The 27,553-nt window shown below is 50.5% G+C and overlaps 1 protein-coding gene across 1 annotated transcript in view; it reads right to left on the bottom strand.

Moving 5' to 3' along the window:
- SULT2B1 (sulfotransferase family 2B member 1) overlaps positions 1 to 27,553 on the bottom strand; it is a 48,517-nt gene that overhangs the window by 2,696 nt on the left and 18,268 nt on the right. The window contains exons 2-6 of the mRNA XM_035285323.2: positions 26,090 to 26,232; positions 12,819 to 13,027; positions 9,084 to 9,210; positions 6,916 to 7,010; positions 347 to 527 (exon numbers count right to left, since the gene is read on the bottom strand). Coding sequence (XP_035141214.1) covers positions 347 to 527; positions 6,916 to 7,010; positions 9,084 to 9,210; positions 12,819 to 13,027; positions 26,090 to 26,232 — 755 coding nt within the window. The remainder of the gene's footprint in view (positions 1 to 346; positions 528 to 6,915; positions 7,011 to 9,083; positions 9,211 to 12,818; positions 13,028 to 26,089; positions 26,233 to 27,553) is intronic.

Below are 27,553 nucleotides of genomic sequence, written 5' to 3'. Positions count from 1 at the left end.
AAGACTACGCCGGGGCCTGCGCCCGTGACCCAGCGCTTGAGTATTTCTGCAGTGAACAGGGACTGTGAAGAAGGATTCGCAGAGACTCTAAATCTCTCCTCGGAGTGCTCCCCTGCAGTGCTCCCGGAGGTTTTGCTCTCATTGGGGGTTCTCTGGGTGGGAAGGCCTTGGGTGGCTGGCACGTGTGCCAGGCCAGTGCTAAGCCCTGTGTGTGGTCAACCCTGGGGCCACAGTGGTCAACCCAGTGCTACAGCTGGGTGAGAAACAAGCCCAGAGAGGTCAAGTAACTCGAAGGTCACACAGCCGGGCAGTGCCTAGTGGGCTCCGAACCCCAGAGCCCCCTCACCTTTCCGGAGGAAGGCCCCACGGCGGTGGTCCAGCAGACTGGGGGGCAGCAGCGTGTAGTTGGACATGGCGTTGGCCTTCATGGCGCTGAAGGTCGAGTGCGCCACGACGGAGCCCAGCGCCTCCTTGCCCAGTGGATGGCCCAGGAACTCGCAGATGCGCTGTACAGAGCCCTCTAAGTCCTGCAGGCAGAGAAGAGGGGTCAGCGGAGGGATGGCACCCCGGCCAAGGAAGGGGCGTGGCACCTGGGGTCTGGATGTCCGAGTCCTAACCTCTTTACCTCAGTTTCCCCAACTCCAAGCTGAGGGGTTAAGTTGTATCACCTCTAAGGGTTTTTGCAGTTTCTGTCTTTGGAGGGTTCTCTAGGTGGGAGGGAATAGGGGGGCTTGGAGCAGAGGTCAGAGCAGGAGGCAGAGGTCAGTGCGCCCCCTTACCTGGAATCACCCTTCTTTGAGTTAGAGACGGCACTGGCTGGTCTACATCTCGACCTTTCTTTCCTTTTTTTTTTGAGATGGAGTCTCACTCTGTCACCAGGCTGGAGTGCAATGGCGTGATCTTGGCTCACTGCAACCTCCACCTCCTGGGTTCAAGCGATTCTCCTGCCTCAGCCTCCCAAGTAACTGGGACTACAGGCGTGCGCCACCACGCCCAGCTAGTTTTTGTATTTTTAGTACAGACGGGGTTTCACCAAGTTGGCTAGGATGGTCTGGATCTCTTGACCTTGTGATCTGCTCACCTTGGCCTCCCAAAGTGCTGGGATTACAGGTGTGAGCCACCGCGCCTGGCCTGGTCTACATCTCTGACCTGCCCCTCCCCTAGGCCACTTTGCAGGATGTCCACACCAACCACCCAGGAGCCTGCTGTCCCTCTCTGGGTACCCATCATCCCCAAACCCTGTTCGTCATCAGCCCTGTCCCTCCCTGCCTGCCTCCCCTTACCATGTCCCTTCCTCTGTGTCCCAATAGCCAATCACTGCTCGGTGCTCCTCCTTCCCTTCCTGGTCCCACGCCCCAGCCTGCTGCTCCACAACCTCCCTGCCTCCAGTCTCCGTCCCCCTCCAGATATTCCCCCACAGCCAAGCTGACCCTGCTCCTCACTGGCTCCCAACTCTCCCATGGCTCCTGAGTACCCTGGGACAGAGTCCCAGACCCACACCCAGCTTTTAAGAACAGCTGTGGAGCCAGGCGCAGTGGCTCACGCCTGTAATCCCAGCACTCTGGGAGGCTGAGGCGGGTGGATCATGAGGTCAAGAGATCAATACCATCCTCATCAACATGGTGAAACCCCGTCTCTACTAAAAATACAAAAAATTAGCTGGGCATGGTGGCACGTGCCTGTAATCCCAGCTACTCAGGAGGCTGAGGCAGGAGAATTGCCTGAGCCCAGGAGGCGGAGGTTGCGGTGAGCTAAGATCGCGCCATTGCACTCCAGCCTGGGTAACAAGAGCGAAACTCAGTCGCAAAAAAAAAAAAAAGAACAGCTATGGGCTGGGCGCAGTGGCTCATGGCTGTAATCCCAGCACTTTGGGAGGCTGAGACGGGCAGATCACTTGATGTCGGGAGTTCAAGACCAGCCTGGCCAACAAGGCGAAACCCTGTCTCTACAAACAATATAAAAATCATCTGGGTGTGGTGGTGGGCATCTGTAATTCCAGCTACTCAGGAGGCTGAGGCAAGAGAATTGTTTGAACTGGGAGGCGGAGGTTGCAGTGAGCCAAGGTCCCACCACTGTGCTCTGGGTGACAGGGTGAGACTCTGTCTCAAAAACAAAACAAAACAGTAACAGACGTGGTCTGGTCTCAGCTCTTCCAATCCCTCTCTCACCCTCTCCCTCTCCTTTTGGGATTCACCATTTCCTATATGTTCCTCCCCCAGGCCTGGGCATGGGACCTCCAGAAGGGCCAATTGCCATGGCTGCAGCTCAAATATTACCTTCTTTACTGAGCACCTGCTATGTACCAAGCTCTGGTCCAAGCCCCCCATATATTTATGCCAATCCTGCCATCAGCTTTGCAAGGGAAGTGTTATTATCTCAATTGGTAAACAGGCCCAGAGAGGGAGAGACACTTGTCCAAGGTTGCACAGCCAGAGAGGAGCTCTGGCTCCTGAAGCCCTTAGTCTTTGACTCTGCCTCTCTGCGTTTTTTGTTTTTCTTGAGACAGAGTTTCGCCCTTATTGCCCAGGCTGGAGTGCAATGGCATGATCTGGGCTCACCAATCTCTACCTCCCAGGTTCAAATGATTCTCTTACCTTAGCCTCCCAAGTAGCTGGGACTATAGGCATGCGCCGCCATGCCCGGCTAATTTTGTATTTTTAGTAGAGTTGGAGTTCCTCCTTGTTGGTCAGGCTGGTCTTGAACTTCCGACCTCAGCTGATCCACTTGCCTTGACCTCCCAAAGTGCTGGGATTACAATGAGACTGAGTATCGCTCTGTCGCCCAGGCTAGAGTGCAGTGGTGCTATCTTGGCTCACTGCCACCTCCTCCTCCTGGATTCAAGTGATTCTCCTGCCTCAGTCTCCCAAGTAGCTGGGATTATAGGCATGCACCACCATGCCTGGCTATTTTTTTGCATTTTTAGTAGAGAAGGGGTTTTACCACATTGGGCAGGCTGGTCTTGAACTCCTGACCTCAAGTGATCTGCCTGCCTTAGCCTCCCAAAGTGCTGGGATTACAGGCGTGAGCCACCGCGCCCGGCCCTTGCTGCCTTCTGATACACATTCTCAGCACGGTCAGCACTCTGGTCAGCGCCGCCAACTTCACGGCTTCCGTTTTCCAGGTCGCTCCTGGTTTCATAACCTTCCCTCTCTTTATCTTCTTGAACCACTGACGTGTCCCAGAAATTCTAACATGTGGGCGGCGCCTCACACCCAGGGGCAGCCCAGAAGCTCCGTTAGGCTCTGTGGCCCAGTTCTGGCCTTGGAGAAGAAAGCTTGCTGAGAATGAGGGGGAGGAGTAGTGACAACACCTTTTCTGGAGCTTTCCATTAAAAGAAAGTTACCAGGGTGGAAAAAAATAACCATAGAGTCTGCAGGCAACAGCCACGTGCCGTGGGCAGATCACCAACCCTCCCTTAAGTTACAAACCTCCAGTCTCCTCCTCGGTAAAAGAGGGATAATAACAGCATTTGGGAAAACCATATAAATTACTCTTTTTTTTGGATACAGAGTCTTGCTCTGTCACTGAGGCTGGAGTGCAATGGCACAATCTTGGCTGACCGCAACCTCCCCCTCCTGGGTTCAAATGATTCTCCTGCCTCAGTCTCCCAAGTAGCTGGAATTACAAGCACCCACCACCATGCCAGGTTAATTTTTTGCATTTTTAGTAGAGACGGGGTTTCACTGTGTTGGCCAGGCTGCTCTCGAACTTCTGACCTCAAATGATCCACCTGCCTTGGCCATGTCTGGTCCTGTTTTTTTTTTTTTTTTTGAGACAAAGTTCTGCTTTTGTTACCCAGGCTGGAGTGCAATGGCATGATCTCTGCTCACTGCAGCCTCCGTCTTCTGGGTTCAAGCGATTCTCCTGCCGAGTAGCTGGGACTACAGGCATGCACCACCACGTCCGGCTAATTTTGTATTTTTAGTAGAAACGGGGTTTCTCTATGTTGGTCAGGCTGGTCTTGAACTCCCAACCTCAGGTGATCCGCCCACCTTGACCTCCCAAAGTGCTGGGATTACAGGCGTGAGCCACCGCACCCAGCCCTTGTTTTTAATTTTAAAATTATTTTTATTTTTGTAGAGATGGAGTCTCACTTATGTTGCACGGGCTGGAGTGCAGGGACTCTTCACAGGTGAGAACCCCCTGCTGATCGGCACGGGAGAGTTCTGACCTGCTCCGTTTCTGCCCCCTCCTTTTGCAAACTGGTGGTCCCCTGCTTCAAGGAGGTCACCATACTGATGCTGAAATTAGTGCGGACACCAAACTGGCATAGTGCACTCTAGCCCAGGACCCCCGGGCTCAAGCGATTCTCCTGCCTCAGCCTCCCACGTCTGGGACTACAGGTGCGCACCACCAGGCCCGGCCCAGCCTCCTCCTTGCAGCTGTAGCCGTGGCCGTCCTTCAAAGCCCCTTCTTCCAGGGAGCGTTTCTTGATGGTCCCAGCCAGAAAGGCTCTGTCTCCTCTACATTCCTGCCCCAGGGATATTCGACGGGCCCAGCTAGGATCCCAGTGGAAGCTGGCTCACTCTTTCTTTTCTTTTCTTTCCTTTAATTTTTCTTTCTTTTTCTTTCCCTCCCTCCCTCCTTCCTTTCCTCCCTTCCTTCCTTCCTGATGGAGTTTCTCTCTTGTTGTCCAGGCTGGAGTGCAAAGGCACAATCTCAGCTCACTGCAACCTCTGCCTCCCAAGTTCAAGTGATTCTCCTGCCTCAGCCTTCCGAGTAGCTGGGATTACAGGCTTGCACCATCAGGTGCAGCTAATTTTATATTTTTAGTAGACATGGGGTTTCTCCATGTTGGTCAGGCTGGTCTCAAACTCCCCAAATCAGGCGATGCCCCCGCCTTGGCCTCCCAAAGCCAAGGATTACAGGTGTGAGCCACTGCACCCTCCCTCCCTGCCTTCCTCCCGCCCTCGCTCCCTCCCTCCCTTCCTTCCTGCCTCCCTTCCTCCCTCCCTCCCACCCTCCCTTCCTTCCTTCCTTCCTCCGTCCTCCACTCTCTCCTTCCTCTCTTCCTCCCTTCCCTTCCTTCCCTCCCTTCCCTCCTTCCCTTTTTTCCCTTCCAAGATCCTAGTCTAAGCTCCAAAGGCTCTTTCCTTCCACTGTTTCCCTTCTCTCTTCCCTTCTCCCTTCTCTTCCTTCCCTTCCTTCTTGATAGAGTCTCTCTCTGTCACCCAGGCTGCAGTGCAGCGGTGCGATCTCCGCTCAGTGCAACCTCTGCCTCCCAGGTTGAACCAATTCTCGTGCCTCAGCCTCCGGAGTAGCTGGGATTACAGGGGCACACCACCACTCCTGGCTAATGTTCGTATTTTTAGTAGAGACAGGGTTTCATCATGCTGGCCAAGCTGGTCTCGAACTCCTGACCTCTGGTGATCTGCCCACCTTGGCCTCCCAAAGAGCTGGAATTACAGGTGTGAGCCACCACGTCTGGCCCTTCCTCTGCCTTTCAAGTCCTGACCATCACTGCAGCTCACCTGCCATCTGTCATCTGATCACCTCCCCTGTTCAGAGCCCACCCACGGCTCCCACCTCCTCAAAGCAAAGCCATAGTCCTTATGATGGCCCTGCTCCTTCTCTGCCCGCACCCGTGCCCTCCCCGTCCCTCACTTGGCTCTGGCCACGCTGATCTCTTCACTGTCCTTAAAATACATCAAGGACCAGCCTGGGCAACATAGTAAGACCCCAACTTCTAAAAATTATTTTTTAATTAACCGGGTATGGTGGCCCATGCCTATAGTTCTAACTACTCAGGAGGTTGAGGCAGGAGGATTGCTTGAGCCCAGGAGGTCAAGGCTGCAGTGAGTCATTACTGTACCACTGCACTCCAGCCTGGGCAACAGAGCAAGACCTCATCTCTTTCTCGCTTTTTCTTTTTGAGACGGAGTTTCTATCGTGTTGCCCAGGCTAAAGTGCAGTGGCATAATCTCAGCTCACTGCAACCTACACCTCCCAGATTCAAGCAATTCTCCTGCCTCAGGCTCCTGAGTAGCTGGGATTACAGGCACCCATCTGCCACCATGCCAGGCTAATTTTTTAATATTTTTTTTGGTATTTTTAGTAGAGACAGTTTCACCACATTGGCCAGGCTGGTCTTGAACTCCTGACCTCAGGTGATCCACCTGCCTTGGCCTCCCAAAGTGCTAGGGAAGTGCTAGGATTACAGGTGTGAGCCACTGTGCCAGGCTTTTTTTTTTTTTTTTTTTTGAGATGGAGTCTTACTCTGTCACCCAGGCTGGAGTACAGTGGTGCGATCTCAGCTCACTACAACCTCCACCTCCCAGATTGAAGCCATTCCCCTGCCTCAGCCTCCTGAGTAGCTGAGACTACAGGCACATGCCACTGTGCCTGGCTAATTTTTGTATTTTTAGTAGAGATGTGGTTTCGCCATGTTGGCCAAGCTGGTCTCGAACTCCCAACCTCAAGTGATCTGCCCGCCTTGGGCTCCCAAAGTGCTGGAATTATAGGTGTGAGCCACCGCTCTCTCTCTCTCTTTTGAGACAGGGTTTTACTCTGTGGCCCAGGCTGGAGTACAGTGGCACCATCATAGCTCATTGTGGCCTCGACCTCTTGGGCTCAAGGGATCCTCCCACCTCAGCCTCCCAAAGCTTTGGGATAACAGGCGTGAGGCACCGAGTCTGGCCAATGCCCTGTGTTAGATCTCGCCCCTGCCCACCCATTCCTCATCTTCCTTTCTCGCCTTTGCTCCTTAGCTCCTCTGCCCCGCTGGCCTGCTGTGTGGTTTGGGGATTTTGTCTTCGGTCCCTGCTCACCGCTCTGTGTGTTCTGTTCCGGCTGTATCCCCAGGGCTGGCGCATTGCGTGGGGAAGCGGCGGGGTCCTGAAACCCTCAGGAAGGGGAGAGACGGGGGTGTGAGCAGAGGGCGTGGGGGATGCTGCACCTGGCGGGGGTCGGACTCACCTGCTGCAGCTCCTCGTAGGTGATAAATAGGAAGTTGTCTCTGCCCTGCATCCGAAGCCAGCCCTTAATGTGGTCGAACCAGGAGCCAAATTGCACTGTGGGCAGAAGGACAAGAGGGGTGAGGGCGGAGTGCCAGGGTCCCTGCAGCCCCCCTGGGGGCTCATCCCTTCCCTTCCGCCTTGATAGGGTCTTGCTCTGTTGCCCTGAAGCAGAAAGGACTCAGGGCAGACATTTTTTTTTTCTTTTGAGACAGAGTTTCACTCTGTCGCCCAGGCTGGGGTGCGGTGGCGCGATCTTGGCTCACTGAAACCTCTGTCTCCCAGGTTCAAGAGATTCTCCTGCCTCAGCCTACTGAGTAGCCAGAATCACATACAGGCGTTTGCCACCACACCTGCTTAAGACAGCTGGACGCCCTCCCCCTAGGCCCCACATCTCCGCCAAGTTCAGGGCTCTTCCAACCTGCTTCTCCCCTGGTTGCCCATCTTGGGGGGCCCTGGTCTATCTGTCCATCCAGTCCCCCTCCTCCGCACACCTGGATTTCCCACCAAAGGTAGGGTCTCCTACAGCAGCAGAGAAACAAACATGTGGCCGAGGGCCGCTGCTTTCTTAGTACCTGGGGCCTGTGCCCTTCTGTTTCCTTGTCTCTCTCTGACTCCATCTCTCTTTCTGAATTTACTTCCTTATCTCTTTTTATTTCTAATTCTTATTTCTTTATTTAATTTTTTTTTGAGTGGGATTCTTGCTCTGTCACCCAGGCTGGAGTGCCATTGTGCGATCTTGGCTCACTGCAACCTCCGCCTCCCGGGTTCAAGCAATTCTTCTGCCTCAGCCTCCTGCGTAGCTGGGATTACAGGCTCCTGCCACCACACTTGATTCATTTTTGTATTTTTAGTAGAGACAGGATTTCACTGTATTGGTCAGGCTGGTCTCTTGGCCAAGCAGGTCTTGAACTCCTGGCCTCCTGCTCCACCCGCCTCAGCCTCCCAAAATGTTGGGATTACAGGCTCACAGCCCAGGCCTGTTAATTTAATTTTTTTTTTTTTTTTTTTTTGAGACTGAGTTTTGCTCTTGTTACCCAGGCTGGAGTGCAATGGCGCGATCTCAGCTCACCGCAACCTCCGCCTCCTGGGTTCAGGGAATTCTCCTGCCTCAGCCTCCCAAGTAGCTGGGATTACAGGCACACACCACCATGCCCAGCTATTTTTTGGTATTTTTAGTAGAGACGGGGTTTCACCATGTTGACCAGGATGGTCTCGATCTCTTGACCTCATGATCCACCTGCCTCGGCCTATTTAATATTTTTGAGACAGGGTCTCACTCTGTTGCCCATGCTGGAGTGCAGTGGGCAATCTCTGCTTACTGCAACCTCCCCTATGGAATCAAGCGAGCCTCCCACTTCAGCCTCCTGAGTAGCTGGGATTATAGGCATGTGCCATGATGCCTGGCTAATTTTTGTATTTTTAGTAGAAATGGAGTTTCACCACGTTGGCCAGGCTGGTCTTGAACTACTGACCTCAAGTGATCTGCCTGCCTCGGTCTCCCAAAGTACTGGGATTACAGGTGTGAGCCACTGCACTGGGCCCCTGTCTTTTTTTTTTTTTTTTTTTTTGAGATGAAGTTTCACTCTTGTTGCCCAGGCTGCAGTGTAATGGTGAGATCTCTGCTCACTGCAACCTCCGCCTCCCAGGTTCAAGCGATTCTCCTGCCTCAGCCTCTCAAGTAGCTGGGATTACAGGTACGTGCCACCACACCTGGCTAATTTTATATTTTTAATAGAGACGGGTTTCTCCACGTTAGTCAAGCTGGTCTCGAACTCACAACCTCAGGTGATCCGCCCACCTCGGCTTCCCAAAGTGCTGGGATTACAGGTGTGAGCCACCATGGTGCCTGGCTCCCTGTCTCTTTTTGTTGACCTCTCTCAGTCTTTCTGTATTTGTGTCTCTCCCTGTCTCTGTCTCCTCTTCTCTGTCCCCTGCTTGTCCTGCATCTGTCAGTCTCTCCCTCTGTCTCTGCATCTCCTGGTTGCCTGCTCTCTGTCTCTGCTGCCCCTTTTGACGCCCTGTGTCTCTGCCTCTCTCCCTTTCTTACCCCTCCTCTGTCCCTCTGCCCATCCAGGTCCTCTGGGGGCTCCTTCCCAGCCCTCCTGCCCTGCTCTGCCCCGTCCTCACCTTCGCCTTTGAGGAAGTTCCGCAGGAACTGGTTGGGCGTTCCCGGGTCCTTTAACTGTCCAGCGATCTTGGAGTAATGATAGAGGGAGACCATGACATCCCGGGGGTTCCTGCCCATGTAGATCACCTGCATGGAGACAATGGGGAGAGGGGAGAAGGCGTCAGACACAGGCAGAACCCTGGCCCCTGAGGTTTCCTGCCCTCGTGCCCCCTCTCTTCTGACCCTGAAGCAGGAAGGGCTCAGGGCAGACGTTTTTTTTTTTTTTGAGATGGAGTCTCACTCTGTCGCTCAGACTGGAGTGCAATGACGGGGGCTTGACTCATTGCAACCTCCGCCTCCCGGGTTCAAGCGATTCTACTGCCTCACCTTCCTGATCTCAAGTGATCTGCCTGCCTGGGACTCCCAAAGGTCTGGGAATACAGGCATGAGCCACCGTGTCCAGCCTATTCTTATTTTTTAAAAACAAGGTCTTGTAGGCTGGGCATGGTGGCTCACGCCTGTAATCCCAGCACTTTAGGAGGCTGAGGTGGGTGGATTACCTGGGTTCAGGAGTTTGAGACTAGCCTGACCAACATGGTGAAACTCTGTCTCTACTAAAAATACAAAAAATTAGCCAGGCATGGTGGTGGGCACCTGTACTCCCAGCTATTTGGGAGGCTGAGGCAGGAGAATTGCTTGAACCTGGGAGGCAGAGGTTGCAGTGAGCCAAGTTTGCACCATTGCACTCTAGCCTGGGCAACAAGAGCAAAACTCTGTCTCAAAAGAAAAGAAAACAGAGTGGCTGGGTGTGGTGGCTCATGCCTGTAATCCCAGCACTTTGGGAGGCTGAGGCGGGAGGATCACAAGGTCAGATCAAGACCATCCTGGCTAACAGGGTGAAATCCCGTTTCTACTAAAAATACAAATATTAACCAGGCGTGGTGGCGCATGCCTGTAATCCCAACTACTGGGGAGGCTGAGGCAGGCAAATCGCTTGAACCCAGGAGGCGGAGGTTGCAATGAGTTGAGACCGTGCCATTGCACTCCAGCCTGGGTGGCGAAGTGAGACTGTCTAAAAAAAAAAGAAAGAAAGAAAAAAGAAAAGATACAGAGTCTTGTTCTGTTCTTGAGGCTGGAGTGCAGTGGCACAATCACGGCTCCCTGCAGCCTCAACCTCCCAGGCTCAAGTGATCCTCCCACTTCAGCCTCCCAAGTAGCTGGGACTACAGGTGTATGTCACTACACCTGACTAATTTTTAAATTTTTCTGTAGAGATGGGTGTTACTGAGTTGCCCGGGCTGGTCTGGAACTCCTGCACTCAATGGATCTGCCCACCTTGGCCTCTGAAAGTGAGGAATTCCAGGCATGAGCCTCTGCGCCCAGCTCCCCTGCCTGATTATCACGTTTTCTTTCATTGTAATTAACTATAACCCGGGAGTTGAGCAGCTTTGCGGAATGCCCTGAGTTCTGCTAAGTGTTGAGCCTGAGGGTGGTCTTGGGGACTTCCCGATTGCAGTGCCCCTCTTTGCTCTGTCCACACTCACTTCCTTGGCGATCTCACCCAGGCCTCAGGCTTCGATTAATTATACAGTATATGTGCCAAGTAATTGCAAATGGACGTGTCAGCCCAGGTCTCGGTTCCCGATGGGTGCATTTCTGTGCCTACCGGCAGCCTCCGCTGGACGTGTGATGGGCGGCAGGGAAGAGCTCGCGTGTTCCTCCCACACCAGCTTCCATCCCTCCTCCCCTTCCCGGTTGCCCAATCCTGACAAGTTGCTTCCGCCGAAACCTTGGAGTCACCCTTGACTCATCCCTTTCTCTCACACCCGCATCCAATCTGTCAGCAAATCCTCCCGGTCCCACCTTCAAAATACACCCCAAACCCTGTCCCTTCCCATCACCTCCGTGGACACCACCCTGGTCCAGCCACCGTCCGCTCCCCTGGACCCTGGCGCGCGCCGCCTCTCGGCCTCTGCTCGCCGCACACTCGGTCCCCATATGGCCGCCAGAGGGCGCCGGGGAAGCCTAAGCCCGCTTGGGCTCCGGCTCGGCCTGGATCCTGCAGCGCTGCCGGGTCACTTGGTCAGAGCTCGAGTCCCCTATGGGCCCACGTGGCCCCGCACATTTTGGCCCGTGTTGCCCGCGACCCGGACCTCATCTCCACTCCTCTCCCCACTTGCTCTCTTGGCTCCGGCGGTACCGACCTCCTTGTTGCCCCTCAGATACACCCACCTCAGACCCTTTGCACCTGCTTTTCCCGCTTGCCTGAAATGCTCTTCCTCTGGAAACCTCTGTGGCTCCCACCATCACCTCCAGGGTTTTTACTCACTGGGGCCCCCCTTGACCTCGTTATTTATAATCGTAGCCCCACCCCACCGCAATTCTATCTCCAGCCCTCTCCCCACTCCGAATGTAAATTTATCCCATCAGACATTATACATTATATTGTATATATACATGTTATATTAAATATTAAATGTATTATGTTAAATGTAATATTAAAGTGTATTGTATTAAAGTGTAATATTAAAGTGTATAATATAATGTATAATATTATGTGTGTGTGTATATATATAAAATGTTTTTGAGACAAAGTCTTGCTCTGTCTCCCAGGCTGGAGTGCAGTGGCGCCATCTCAGCTCACTGCAACCTCCCCTATGGAATCAAGCGAGCCTCCCACTTCAGCCTCCTGAGTAGCTGGGATTACAGTAGCTCACCACCACATCCGACTAACTTTTGTGTTTTTAGTAGAGACAGCGTTTCATATTTTAACAAGGCTGGTCTTGAACTCCTGGCCTCAAGTGGTCTGCCTACATCAGCCTCCCAAAGTGCTAGGATTACAGGCATGAACCATTGTGCCTGGCCTATACTAAATAGTTTTATTATCTATTTCACCTATTATCTACCTACTCCTATTAGAATGTGGCCTTTCTTTCTCTCTCTCTATTTCTTTCTTTCTCTTTCTTTTCCTTTCTTTCTTTCTTCTTTTCTTTTCTTTGAATCTTGCTCTGTTGTCTAGGCTGGAGTGCAGTAATGTGATCTCAGCTCAATGCAGCCTTGACCTCATGGGCTCAAATGATCCTCCCACCTCAGCATCCCAAGTAGCTGGACTACAAGGGTGTGCCACCACGCCTGACTAATTTTTAAAATTTCTTGTAGTGATTGGTCTCACTATGTTGCCCAAGCTGGTCTCAAGCTCCCAGCCCAAAGTGATCCTCCTCCTCAGCCTCCCAAAGTGCTGGGGCTACAGGTGTGAGCCCCCACTCCCTGCCAAAGGACAGGCATTTCTGTGTGTATACTGACCAGTGTGCTAGATCAGAGCTAGGCACATAGTAGGTGCTGGCCGGGCGTGGCGGCTCATGCCTGTAATCCCAGCACTTTGAGAGGCTGAGGCGGGTGGATCACCTGAGGTCAGGAGTTCGAGATCAGCCTTGCCAACCTGGTGAAACCCCGTCTCTACTAAAAATACAAAAATTAGCTGGGTGTGGTGGTGGATGCTTTTAACCCCAGCTACTTGAGAGGCTGAGGCAGGAGAATCACCTGAACCCGGGAGGCGGAGGTTGCAGTGAGCCGAGATAGTGTCACTGCACTCCAGCCTGGGTGACAGAGTGAGACTCGGTCTCAAAACAAACAAACAACAACAACAAAAAAACCCAAAACAGGTGCTGAATGAATCTATGAGTTATGCTCCCTCTCCCTGTCACCCCACACACCCATCCAGCCCCTCCCAACCGACACACACCCTGCCTCCCAACCTTGGCCTTGGAGCTGAAGAAGGCCCTGGTGAAGATCTGGATGGGAAGATGGGAGCTCATGAGGCGGGGGCTGTACTGGTCCGGGAGGCTGAAGGCACCCAGGATGGTCTCACACCAGGGCGCCCGCTCCCAGATGGGCACCGAGCGGATCCAGGAGGGATCCCCATCCTTCAGAATTAAGCAGATGATCTCGATCATCCAGGTGGTACCTGTTGGGAGAAATCGAGCAGATTAATTGGGTGTGGGGGGACTGAAGAGGGAGGTGTCATTAGATTAATCACAACAGCATTTATTGAGCAATTTGCCACTTTTTTTTTTTTTTTTTTTGAGACAGAGTCTTCCGCTGTCACCCAGACTGGAGTGCAGTGGCGCGATCTGGGCTCACTGCAACCTCCGTCTCTTAGGTACAAGAGATTCTCCTGCCTCAGCCTCCAGAGTAGCTGGCATTCCAAGCACCCACCACCGCACCTGGCTAATTTTTTTTTTTTTTTAGACAGAGTCTCACTCTGTAGCCCAGGCTGGAGTGCAGTGGCTCCTTCTTGGCTCACTGCAACCTCTGCCTCCCGGGTTCAAGCAATTCTCCTGCCTCAGCCTCCCAAGTACCTGGGACTACAGGTTCGCACCCCCACCATACCTGGCTAATTTTTTTATTTTAGTAGAGAAAGGGTTTCACCATGTTGGCCAGGCTGGTCTTGAACTCCTGACCTCAGGTGATCTGCCCGCTTCAGCCTCCCAAAGTGCTGGGATTACAGGCGTGAGTCACCCCGCCTGGCTAATTTTGTATTTTTAATAGAGACGGGGATCTCCCTACGTTGGCCAGGCTGGTCTCGAACTCCTGACCTCAGGTGATCAGCCAGCCTCGGCCTTCCAAAGTGCTGGGATTACAGGTGTGAGCCACCGTGCCCGACCTGACAATGTTTGTTGAGCAATCTACCACCAATTCTATCACACTGATTCCTTAGAGCTGGCGGAGAAGGCAACCTTCCTAACCTCATTTTCAGAGCCAGAAACTGAGCCTCCGAGAAACAGTGTCACTCATCCGAGGGGACAAAGGTAGGAAAGAAGAGCTGTCCGCCCAGCCCCATTTCGTTTTCCTGCTGGGAATACGGCGTGATGGCCTTTTCTCTCCTCCCCTGCTGCTACCTGTGGGGCCGTGAGACTGGGTCTAGCTGAGGAAGTGTAGGTGGCGGGATGCGACGTGAGGCTATTTCCAGGCCTGCCCCATAAACGCACACCACGTGACTCTCCGCTCCCTCTCTGCTCCTGGATACAGAGACTCCAGGGGAGAATCTGGGACTCCAGGGGATGGCAGAGCCATAAGATGGGAGGAACCAAATGTCCGGGACAGCATGGACTTCCCTTCACTTCCTTCCACCCTGCCTGCACCTAGCGTTCATAGCAACTAGAAACAAACTTGGCTTCAGCCACTGAAATTATTCTGAGGCTGATCTATTAGAACAGTCAGAATTGCTTTATTTATTCATGTTTTTCTTTATTTTTGAGACGGAGTTTCACTAGTGTCACCCAGGCTGGAGTGCAGTGGCACCATCTCGGCTCACTGCAATTTCTGCCTCCCAGGTTCAAGTGATTCTGCCTCAGCCTCCTGAGTAGCAGAGATTACAGGCACGAGCCACAGAGCCCGGTCCACTCAAAATATTTATTTTGAGACAGAGTCTTGCTCTGTCTGCCCAGGCTGGAGTGCAGTGGTGCGATCACAGCTCACTGCAGCCTCAAAATCCCAGGCTTAAAAGATCCTCCTCCTCAGCCAGGTGCAGTGGCTCATGCCTGTAATCCCAGCACTTTAGGAGACCGAGGCAGGTGGATCACCTGAGGGTCACGAGTTTGAGACCAGCCTGACCAACATGTAGATACCTCATCTCTACTAAAAATACAAACTTAGCTAGTCATGGTGGCGGGTGCCTGTAATCCCAGCTACTCGGGAGGCTAAGGCAGGAGAATCTCTTGAACCCAGGAGGCGGAGGTTTTGGTGAGCCGAGATTGTGCCATTTCCCTCCAGCTTGGGCAACAAGGGTGAAACTCCATCTCAAAAAAAAAAAAAAAAAAAAAATCTCTGTTCTTTCCATGGCCCCCTTTTGAGGATCACCTCTTTATTTCTGTAGGGAGCCACAGAATGTTAGCTAGTGGAAGGGGACCTCAACAAGGACCCACTTCACAGTTTCAAATTTCAGGAGACCACAGGCAGTTCAGAAGAGAAACCGTAACGCTCACAATAACCATCTGGTAGAATTCATCGCACTTCATTCTTTCTGAGACAGGACCCCGCTATATGACCTGGGCTGAGCACTGTTGCCATCAGAGCTACTTCAGCTTCAGACTCCAACTCCCGGACTCAAGAGATCCTCCCACCTCAGCCTCCGGAGTCGTTAGGACCACGTGCACCCAGCTATTTTTTTTTTTTTTTTAAGATGGAGTCTCACTCTGTTGCCCAGGCTGGAATGCAGTGGTGCCATCTCAGCTCCCCGCAACCTCCACCTCCCAGGTTCAAGCAATTCTCCTGTCTCAGCCTCCCAAGTAGCTGGGACTATAAGCATGCCACCACACCTGGCTAAGTTTTAGTAGAGATGGGTGGGGTTTTGCCATGTTAGCCAGGTTGATCTTGAACTCCTGACCTCAGGTGATCCACTGCCTCAGCCTCCCAAAGTGCTGAGATTACAGGTGTGAGCCACTGTGCCCAGCCTGTGCCCACCTAATTTTTAAAATATTTGTAGAGATAGGATCTCACTGCATTGCCCAGGCTGGTCTGGAACTCCAGGCCTCTAGCAATCCTCCTGCCTTCGCCTCCCAAAGTGCTGGGATTACAGGCATAAGACACCACCTCCAGCCCATTTACTGGATTTCATTCTAACAACCACCCCGTACCAGTTATCAGTTTACAGGCTGGTGGCTCCAACTTCACTCCTCTCTCCTGTTGGTGATATTGGAGCTGGAGAAGTAAACACTTCTCCTCTGCCAGCCAGCTCAGTGTTCAGCCTTGTCAGCGGAGGGCGCTGGAGGAGCGCTGAGTGAGGATGGGGCATCTCTTCCAGATTCTCACAGCCCCTCTCAGCGGGATCTTGTGATGGACAGGGGCCAGCCCTGCACTGGATGCTCAGTGGCATTTACCTGTCCCCCCAGCAAATTTCAGCGGCCTGATGCCCCTTGGTGAATTTCTCAGTCACCCAATGGGCCATGGCCATACCTCTCCAGTGAAATTCTCATCTCAGGTTGGGAGCTGGTTGGGCGGGGAAGTCCTTCCAAATTTATTTCTTCCTTGGGAGTTTAGCTTCCGCCCTAGGGGAAGGGGCTGCTCCCTATTTTAGCTGTTCCTGTGTGTGCTTTTTGTTTGTTTGAGACAGTCTCGCTCTGTTGCCCAGGCTGGAGTGCAGGGGCATGATTGTGACTCACTGCAACCTCCACCTTCTGGGTTCCAGTGACTCTCATGCCTCAGCCTCCCAAGTAGCTGGGACTATGGACGTGCACCACCAGGCCCGACTAATTTTTTTTTTTTTTGAGATGGAGTTACTCTGTCGTCCAGGCTGGAGTGCAGTGGCACGATCTGGGCTTACTACAACCTCTGCCTCCCAGGTTCAAGTGATTCTCCTGCCTCAGCTTCCTGTGTAGCTGGGATTACAGGCACGTGCCCCCACACCAGTCTAATTTTTGTATTTTTAGTAGAGATGGGGTTTCACCATGTTGGTCAGGCGAGTCTCCATCTCCTGACCTCATGACCTGCCTGTCTTGGCCTCCCAAAGTGCTGGGATTACAGACATGAGCCACCGTGCCCAGCCCAAAGCATTTCCATCTTCCCAAACTGAATGCCTGCACCTACTAAACAATTACTCCCATTCCTCCCCTCCCGCAGTCCCCTGTAACCATCATTCCGCTTTCTCTCCCTATACATTTGACTGTTGTAAGTATCTCATTTAAGTGGAATCATACAATATTTTTCCTCTTGTGCCTGGCTTATTTTACTCAGCATAGTGTCTCCAAGATTCACCCATGCTGTAGCAAGTACCAGAATCTCCTTCCTTTTTAAGGCTGAATAATATTCCGTTGGATAGATAGAGCATGATTTGTTTATCCATTCATTCATCAGTGGACATTTGGATAGTTTTCAGCTTTTGATCACTGCAAGGAATGTGGCCATGAACCCTGGTGTACAAACAGCTGTTAGAGCGCCCCTCACGTCCAGCTCTTCTGGGCACATTCCCGGAAGCAGAGTTGCTCAGTTAACATGGTCATTCTATGTTTACTTGTTTGAGGAACTGCCAAACTGGTCTCCATAGCAGCTGTACCATTCGACGCTCTCACCAGCAGTGCGCAAGAGTTCCATTTTCTCAACATCCTTGCCACACTTGGTATTTTCTTCTATTCTGTCTTCTTTTTCTTTTTTTTTTTTAAGATGGAGTCCTGGAGATCTATCCAAGATGGCCGACCACTAACGGCTCAGGATTGTAGCTCCCAGTGAAAGCTCAGAGAACGAGACGACGCCACATCATTAGACGAATTTTCGTCACTCACCGATTAGCCGACTCCCAGTGGAGGAGCCCCACGGGTCGCCAGCGCGACTCTTGTGGCCGCTGCAGTGGTTTTGCCGGCGTCTCGGCGCAGCAGCTCTTCACGCAGAGCCAACGGGAACGCTTCCCCTACTGACCAGAGTTTGGAGCTCCGGGAAGTCAGAGCCGCTTGTTGCGGACTCAAGAGGGAATCCAGACCAGAGATTCCCGGGCAGAAGAGCACCATCAGTCTTACTGCTGCTATTTAGGCTGCCACAGTGGGTGGCTCGGATCCCAGCACTGGGAATCAATAAGTCGGACGTCGACTCAGAAAACTAATTAGAAAGGCGGGTCATCTACAATGAAGGGAAAAAAACAGCCTAAGAAGGCCGAGTCTACTCAAAATCAGAACCCATCAGCAACGGAACAAGCCCTGATGGAAAAGGACTCATCAGCAACCGAACAAGCCCTGATGGAAAAGGACTCATCAGTAACAGAACAAGCCCTGATGGAAAAGGACTGTGTTCCATTATCTGAAGTAGGCTTTAAAAGGTGGATGATAAGAAACTTCTGGGAGTTAAAGGAACTTGTTCTAACCCAATGTAAAGAAACTAAGAACTTGGAAAAAAGGTTCGATGAAATGTTGAAAAGAATAGACAATATAGAGAGGAATACAAATGAACTTATGGAGTTGAAAAATACAACACGAGAACTGAGTGAAATATGTACAAGCTTAAACAGCCGAATGGATCAAGCAGAAGAAAGGGTATCAGAGGTCGAAGACCAAATTAATGAAACAAAACGACAAGACAAGAATAGAGAAAAAAGGATAAAAAGGAATGAGCAAAGTCTCCAAGAAATATGGGACTATGTGAAAAGACCTAATATACGCTTGATTGGTGTACCTGAATGTGACGGAGAGAATGAAGTCAAGCTGGAAAATACTCTCCAGGACATTATCCAGGAAAATTTTCCTAATTTAGCAAAGCAGGACACTATTCAACCCCAGGCAATACAGAGAACACCACAAAGATATTCCTCAAGAAGACCAACCCCAAGGCACATAATCGTTAGATTCACCAAGATCGAAACGAAGGAGAAAATATTAAGGGCAGCCAGAGAGAAAGATCAAGTTACCCATAAAGGTAAGCCTATTAGGCTTACAGCAGATCTCTCAACGGAAACCCTACAAGCTAGAAGAGAGTGGGGGCCAATATTCAATATACTTAAAGAACAAAACTTTCAGCCCAGAATTTCATATCCTGCCAATTTAAGCTTTACATTTGAAGGAAAAATAAAATCTTTTAGGAACAAGCAAGTACTCAGAGATTTTATTACCACCAGGCCTGCTTTACAAGAACTTCTAAAAGAAGCATTATACACAGAAAGGAACAACCAGTATGATCCTTTCTAAAAATACACCAAAAAGTAAAGAGCGTTAACATAAAGAAGAATTTTTATCAACAAAAGGACAAAATAGCCAGTTAATATCAAATGGCAGCAACCCTAAAGTTAAATCAATCAAATCTCCCAATCAAAAGATACAGACAAAATCCAACGGTATATCCAAAGATATACATAGACTCAAAATAAAGGATTGGAAAAAAAAAAAAAACGTACCAACCAAATGGAGAGCAAAAATAAATAAATAAAAAGCAGGAGTTGCAATTTTCACATTTGACAAAATAGATTTCAAAGCTATAAGGATACAAGGGTAAAAGGATTAATGTAACAATAAGAGATCTTAACACCCAGATACATAAGACACATAGATTTAGATTCAACGAGACAACAAATTGATAACGATATCCAGGATTTGAACTCAGAGCCAGAACAAATAAACACAATAGAGGTCTCCATTTTAAACACATAAAATATGCATTAACCACTTTAAACACTCAAAATATTGATCGGCCATTATTGAAACCCATTTTAGGAATGAAGTAATATTCCTTTTTCCCTCTTTTTCTTTTTTTCCCCTTCTTTTTCTCTTTTTCCCTAAAAAAAAAAAAGAAAGATAGCAGTGGCAATACACAGTCTTTTTTTTAAACTGTAAAAAAAAAAAAAAAAAAAAAAAAAAAAAAATAAGATGGAGTCCTTGTCACCAGGCTGCAGTACAGTGGCGTGATCTCAGTTCACTGCAACCTCTGCCTCCTAGGTTCAAGCAATTCTCTGCCTCGGTCTCCCAAGTAGCTGGGATTACAGGCACCCACCACCATGCCCAGCTATTTTTTTTTTTTTTTTGTATTTTTAGTAGAGATGATGTTTCACCATCTTGGCCAGGCTCGTCTTGAACTACCGACCTCATGATCCACCCGCCTCGGCCTCCCAAAGTGCTGGGATTACAGGCATAAGCCACTGCGCCTGGCCAGTATTTTGTATTTTTTCTTAAAAAAACTAAAAAAAAAAAATAGAGACAGGGTCTCGATATGTTGCCCAGGCTGATCTTTAACTCCTGGGTTCAAGCAATCCTCCCACCTCAGCCTCCCAAAGTGCTGGGATTATAGGTGTGAGCCACTGCACCTAGTCACATACTTGTATTTTCTAAATCACAGCCACCTAATGTGTGCAAATAATTCTCTCTCTTTTTTTTTTTCCTTAGAGACAAGAGTTTCACTCCATCACCCAGGCTGGAGTTCAATCTCGGCTCAATGGCACAATCTCGGCTCATTGCAACCTCCACCTCCCGGGTTCAAGTGATGATCATGCCTCAGCCTCCTGAGTAGCTGGGATTCCAGTGTGTGCCACTGTGCCTGGCTGAACTTTTTTTTTTTTTTTTTTTTTTCCTGAGTCAGGGTCTCGCTCTGCTCCCAAGGCTGGAGTGTAATGGCACAATCATGGCTCACGGCAGCCTCAACCTTCTCGGCTTAGGTGATTCTCCCATGTCAGCCTCTCGAGTAGCTGGGACTACAGGCACGCACCACCACACCTGGCTGATTTTATTTTTGTAAAGACAGGGTTTTGCCATGTTGCCCAGGCTGGTCTTGAACTCCTGGGCTTAAGCTATCCACTTGCCTTAGCCTCCCAAAGTGCTGGGATTACAGGCATAAGCCACCATGTCCGACTGCAAATAACTCTTTGTTCATTTTATTTTGAGCCAGGGTCTCTCTCTGTCGCCAGGCTGGAGTGCATTGATATAATTTTGGCTCACTGCAACCTCTGCCTCCCCGGTTCAAGCAATTCTCATGCCTCAGCCTCCCCTGTATTTGGGACCACAGGCATGGACCACCATGCCCAGATAATTTCTGTATTTTTAGTAGAGATGGGGTCATGTTGGCCAGGCTGGTCTCCAACTCCTGGCTTCCCAAAGTGCTGGGAACGCAGGTGTGAACCACCCCCCACCCCCGGCTCAGAGAACAAGTTCCTATAATTTTATAGAGGGAAATTTAGCTATTGTCTATCAAAATTACAAATGTACAGACTCTGACCAAGCAGTTCTATGTCTAGGAATTTGTCCTAGAGATAAATGTGTCCAGTGGCAAGTACCACATGTACAAGGCATTGTGTGTACACTTTACATGTGTACACAGGCAAAGCACTGGACAGTGATAAACAGTAATCAGGAGGAAGCTGGTTAAGCAGGAATTGTTATACATCCCATGTCGTGGGATGCTACGGAACTGTAAAAAAAAAACCCAGAAAGTTATTTGTTTACAGTTCTAAGATGGGACAATGTCGAGGCATAAGGAAAAAGAACAACGTAAGCGAAATCCAGGCCGGGGGCGGTGGCTCACGCCCGTAATCCCAGCCCTTTGGGAGGCGGAGGTGGGCAGATCACCCGAGGTCAGGAGACTCAGACCATCCTGGCCAACTTGGTGAAATCCCATCTCTACTAAAAATAGAAAAATTAGCCGGGCGTGGTGGCATATGCCTGTAATCTCAGCTACTTGGAAGGTTGAGGTGGGAGAATCGCTTGAACCTGGGAGGTGGAGGTTGCACTGAGCTGAGATGGCGCCACTGCACTCCAGCCTGGGCGAGAGATGGAGACCCTGTCTCAAAAAATAAAAATAAAAATAGCAACAAGAATTTGCAGGCAATGTGCATAGCAGCTTCACTCATAATAGCTCCAGAGTGGAAAGAATCCAAATGCTTATCAACTGATGAATAAACGAAGTACAGGTTACGCATATCATAACATATTATTGGGCCATAAAAAGCAATGACATTTTGACACACGCGGCGACGTGGATGAATCTTGACAACATGATGCTCAGAGGAAGAAATCAGACACAGAGGCCACAGACTGTATGATTTCATTTCCATGAAATGCACATAACAGACAAGCCATAGAAACAGAAAGGAGATTAGTGGATCACGAGGTCAAGAGATCGAGACCATCCTGGTCAACATGGTGAAACTCCGTCTCTACTAAAAATACAAAAATTAGCTTGGCATGGTGGCGCGTGCCTGTAATCCCAGCTACTCAGGAGGCTGAGGCAGGAGGATTGCCTGAACCCAGGAGGTGGAGGTTGTGGTGAGCCGAGATCATGCCATTGCACTCCAGCCTGGGTAACAAGAGCGAAACTCTGTCTCAAAAAAAAAAAAAAAAGGAGATTAATGGGCCAGGGGAAGGGGATGTGAGGACTGGGAGGTGATGCCTTATAGGTCTAGAGTTTCTTTCTTTCTTTTTCTTTCTTTTTTTTTTTTTTTTTTTTTTTTGAGATGGGGTTTTGCTCTTATTGCCCAGGCTGGAGTGCAATGGCATGATCTCAGCTCACCGCAACCTCTGCTTCCCAGGTTCAAGCGACCCTCCTGCCTTAGCCTCCCAAGTAGCTGTGATTACAGGCAGGTGCCACTATGCCTGGCTAATTTTTTGTATTTTTAGAGATGGGGTTTCACTGTGTTAGCCAAGATGGTCTCCATCTCATGACTTCCTGATCCACCCGTCTCGGCCTCCCAAAGTGTTGGGATTACAGGCGTGAGCCACTGCGCCTGGCCAGGTCTAGAGTTTCTTGGTGGGTGATGAAAATGTCCTTTATTTTTATTTATTTATTTATTTTGAGACAGGGTCTTGCTCTATCGCCCAGGCTGGAGTGCAGTGCCACAATCTCAGCTCACTGCAACCTCCGCCTCCTGGGTTCAAGCGATTCTCCTGCCTCAGCCTGCCGAGTAACTGGGATTACAGGCACGCGCCACCACACCTGGCTAATTTTTGTATTTTAAGTAGAGATGGGGTTTCACCATGTTGGCCAGACTGGTCTTGAACTCCTGACCTCAAATGATCTGCCCACCTCAGCCTCTCAAAGTGCTGGGATTACAGGGGTGAGCCACCACGCCCAGCCCACTCAGTTTTTTGTTTTTGAGACAGAGTCTCTGCCACCCAGGCTGGACTGCAGTGGGGTGAACACGTCTCACTGCACCTCCACCTCCCAGGCTCAAGCAACCCTCCCACCTCAGCCTCCCAAGTAGCTGGGACTAGAGGCATGCACTACCATGCCTGGCTAATTTTTGTATGTTTTGCAGAGATGTGATCTCACCATGTTGGCCAGGCTGGTCTCGAATGCCTAGGCTCAAGAGAGCCTCCTGCCTCGGCCTCCCAAAGTATTGGGATTATGAGTCTAAACAACTGTGCCCAGCTGAAAATACTCTAAAATTGATTGTGGTGATGGATGACCAGCTCCATGAACATGGCAAAGTCATCAAATTGTATCCTTTTTCTTTTTGTTGAGACAGGGTCTTACTCTGTTGCCCAGGCTGAAGTGCAGTGGTGTGGTCATGGCTCACTGCAGCCTCAGCCTCCCCAGCTCAAGTGATCCTCGTGCCTCAGCCTCCCAAGTAGCTGGAACTACAGGCACACACCACCACATGTGGCTAATTTTTTTTTTTTAGAGATGGGGTCTTGCTATATTGCCCAGGCTGGTCTTGAACTCTTGGCCTCAAGTGATCCTCCTACTTCAGCCTCCAAAAGTGCTGAGATTGTAGGCCTAAGCCACTCTGCCCTGCTTACCCTCTATTTTTCTTCACAGCATTTATTGCCACCAGTCATAGTGTCACATTTTTATTTGTTGATTTATTTTCTGGGTTTCCCCACTGCAATGTGAGCTCCATAAAGGCAGATATTTCAGTCTGTCTGGAGAGCTGCAGCCTTCTTTGATCTTACAACAGTGCCTGCCACATAATATGTGTTTAATAAATATTTGGCCGGGCGCAGTGGCTCACACCTGTAATCCCAGCACTTTGGGAGGCTGAGGCGGGTGGATCACAAGGTCAGGAGATCAAGATCATCCTAGCTAACATGGTGAAGCCCTGTCTCTATGAAAAATGGAAAAAATTAGCTGGGCGTGGTGAGCACGCCTGTAATCGCAGCTACTCGGGAGGCTGAGGCAGGAGAATCGTTTGAACCCAGGAGGCAGAGGTTACAGTGAGCCGAGATCGTGCCACTGCACTCCAGCCTGGGCCACAGAGCAAGACTCCATCTCAATCAATCAATCATTGTTGGAAGAGGTAGGGAAGAGAGGAGAAAAAATGGAAGGAAGAGCTATTGTTATTTCCTTTTGGTCATTTAAATGCTACTTATTGACCGAGCTCACACTTGTAATCTCAGCACTTTGGGGGTCTATGGCAGGAGGATTCCTGGAGGCCAGGAGTTCCAGACCAGCCTCGGTGACACAACAAGACCCCATCTCTATTTAAAAAAAAAAAAAAGTTTGTTTTTTTGAGATGGAATCTTTCTCTGTTGCCCAAACTGATGCAACTGTGCGATCTAGGCTCACTGCCACCTCCACCTCCTGGGTTCAAGTGATTCTCCTGCCTCATCCTCCTGAGTAGCTGGGATTACAGGTGTGTGCCACCAGGTCTGGCTAATTTTTGTATATTTAGTAGAGATGGGATTTCGCCACATTGGCCAGGCTGGTCTCAAACTCTTGACCTCAGGTGATCTGCCTGCCTCCGCCTCCCAAAGTGCTGGGATTACAGGTGAGAGCCACCATGCCCAGCCTTATTATTATTATTATTGAGAGAGGGTCTTTCTCTGTCACTAAGGCTGGAGTGCAGTGTTGCAATCTTGGCTCACATACAACCTCCACTTCCTGGATTCAAGCGATTCTCCTGCCTCAGTCTACCGAGTAGCTTGGATTACAGGTGCCTGCTACCATGCCTTACTAGTATGAAAAATATTTAAAATATATATATATACACACACACACACACATATATATATATATATATATTTTTTTTTTTTTTGAAACGGAGTTTCGCTCTTGTTACCCAGGCTGGAGTGCAATGGCGTGATCTCGGCTCACTGCAACCTCTGCCTCCCAAGTTCAAGCAATTCTCCTGCCTCAGCCTCCTGAGTAGCTGGGATTACAGGCATGTGCCACCACATCCAGCTAGTTTTGTATTTTTAGTAGAGATGGGGTTTCTCCATGTTGGTTAGGCTGGTGTCGAACTCCTGACCTTGGGTGATCTGGCCACCTCAGCCTCCCAAAGTGCTGGAAGTACAGATGTGAGCTACCACGCCAGACTCTTTTTAATAATTTTTTTAAGCGATTTTTTGAGTCAGATTCTTGCTCTGTTCCCCAGGCTGGAGCGCAGTGGTGTGATCTCTGCTCACTGCAACCTCAACCTTCTGAGTTTCAGCGATTTTTGTGTCTCAGCCTCCGGAGTAGCCGGGACTACAGGCGCATACCACCACGCCCAGCTAATTTTTGTATTTTAATAGACACGGGGTTTTGCCACGTTGCCCAGGCTGGTCTCAAACTCCTCAAACTCAAACACTCAAAGTGTATACAGTCCTCCACTTTAAAGCAACTTAGCTGGGAGCGGTGTCTCACGCCTGTAATCCCAGCACTTTGTGAGGCGGAGGCGGATGGATTGCCTCAGCCTAGGAGTTCAAGACCAGCCCGGGCAACATGATGAAAGGCTGTCTCTTCAAAAAATACAAAAGTTAGCCAGGCGTGGTGGTGCACACCTGTGGTTCCAGCTACTCAGAAGGCTGAGGTGGGCGGATCATTTGAGTCCAGGAGGTCGAGGCTGCCTGCAATGAGCCAAGACTGCACCATCGCACCCCATCCGGCCTGAGTGACAGAGCAAGACCTGTCTCAAAAAATAAAAGTGTCAGGTGTGGCAGCTCATGCCTGTAATCCCAGAACTTTGGGAGGCTAAGGCAGAGGCATCATTTGAGGTCAGGAGTTCAAGATCAGCCTGGGCAACATAACAAGACCCCATCTCTACTTAAAGAAAAAAAAAAAAAAAGGCTGGGCACAGTGGCTCATGTCTGTAATCTCAGCACTTTGGGGGGCTGCAGCAGGCGGATCATGAGGTCAGGAGTCTGAGACCAGCCTGGCCAAGATAGTGAAACTGGTCTCTACTAAAAATACAAAAATTAGCCGGGCATGGTGGCGGGCACCTGTAATCCCAGCTACTTGGGAGGCTGAGGCAGGAGAATCGCTTGAACCTGGGAGGCTGGGGGGTTGCAGGAGCTGAGGTGGAGCCACTGGACTCCAGCCTGGGCGACAGAGCAAGACTCTGTCTCAAAACAACAACAGCAAACAACAAAAAACCCAGAAAAGTAGATAGGTAAAGGGGACAGGGAGGGACAGAACGAGGGCACTACTTCAGCCAGGGTGGATAGGGAAGGTATGTTGAGAACTGACCTGGAGGGGAGGGGCTGGGCGACAGGTGGGTATCCCAGGGAGGCTGCTTCTGGCAGGGGCACCGCTCTGAACAGACCCGGCCCTGCTTTTCCTCATCCCCTCATCCTCAGTGCGCCCCTCCCGTCCTCCACCGCACTCCCTCCATGCTCTCCCCGGCCCCTGCCCCCAGCCCAGCTGGTACCTGACTTGGGGTAGGTGATGATGAAGATGTCGTCGTCACGCACATCTTGAGTGTTCTCCGCCAAGCTGATGCTCTCGGGCGAGTACAGGCCGACGGGGAAGGGGACGCCCTTGTACCGGAAGTATTCACCTGGCAACTTCTGGCTGTGGAAGGGATGGGAGATGCCATGAGGGAGAGCAGGGAGGTGGGCGCCACTCAGACCCTGGCAAGGAACTTCCTCCTCAGAGTCTCAGTTCCTCTTGTGCAAAGTGGTGACACTGTTCCTATAAACTTTATAAAGCTGGCCAGGCACTGTGGCTCACGCCTGTAATCCCAGCACTTTGGGAGGCCGAGGCGGGTGGATCACCTGAGGTCAGGAGTTCAAGATCAGCCCGGCCAACATGGTGAAACCCTGTCTCTACTAAAAATATAAAAATTAGCTGGGCATGGTGGCGGGCACCTATAATTTAAGTTACTCCAGAGGCTGAGGCACGAGAATCACTTGAACCCAGGAGGCAGAGGTTGCAGCCATAGCACTCCAGCCTGGGTGACAGAGCGAAACTTTATCTAAAAAAAAAAAAAAGAAAGAAAAGAAAGAAAATAAAATATTTTTTTCTTTCTTTTTGTTAGAAAATAAAATATTTACTAAAAAATAAAAAGATGCTAGGCACAGTGGCTCACACCTGTAATCCCAGCACTTTGGGAGGCCAAGGCGAGCAGATCACCTGAGGTTAGGAGTTCAAGACCAGCCTGGTCAATATGATGAAACCCCATCTCTACTAAAAACACAGGCCAGGCGAGGTGGCTCATGCCCATAATCACAGCATGTTGGAAGGCTGAGGCAGGCAGGTCACGAGGTCAGGAGTTCAAGACCAGCCTGGCCAACATAGTGAAACTTCATCTCTACTAAAAATAAAAAAATTAGCCAGGCATGGTTGAGTGCCTGTAGTCCCAGCTACTTGGAAGGGTAAGGCAGGATAATCGCTTGAACCCAGGAGGTGGAGGTTACAGTGAGCCGAGATCGTGCCACTGCACTCCAGCCTGGGTAACAGAGTGAGACTCCATGTCGAACAAAAAACAAAGCCTTAACTGGTGGACACCTGTAGTCCCAGCTACTTGGGAGGCTGCGGCAGGAGAATCCCTTGAACCCAAGAGGCAGAGGTTGCAGTGAGCCGAGATGGCGCCACTGCACTCCAGCCTGGGCGACAGAGAGAGACTCCATCTCAAAAAAAACAAAAAAGGTTAAAACAGAGCCTAGCTCCTAGTCTGCATCCCGTACCTTTGAACTAAAACTATTATGGTTATTTCATGCAGGAGCAGGCACCACAGGGGCCTAATGTGAGCTCAGAGGAGAGTCTGCCTAGCACAGCCTTGGGCACACCTGAGGCCTTCAATAAACTGCAGTTACTTTGTTCATTCGGTGACGTCATCAGTCATCCCATAGGTTGAGTGTGGGTGTGGAATTAGTGATGATGTCACCGGTTA

This window comes from Callithrix jacchus, chromosome 22, assembly GCF_049354715.1.
Source record: "Callithrix jacchus isolate 240 chromosome 22, calJac240_pri, whole genome shotgun sequence".
In the NCBI taxonomy this organism is placed as follows: domain Eukaryota; kingdom Metazoa; phylum Chordata; class Mammalia; order Primates; family Cebidae; genus Callithrix; species Callithrix jacchus.
The sequence above is the reverse complement of the archived record's forward strand: the minus strand, read 5'-3'. Positions and strand labels throughout refer to the sequence as shown.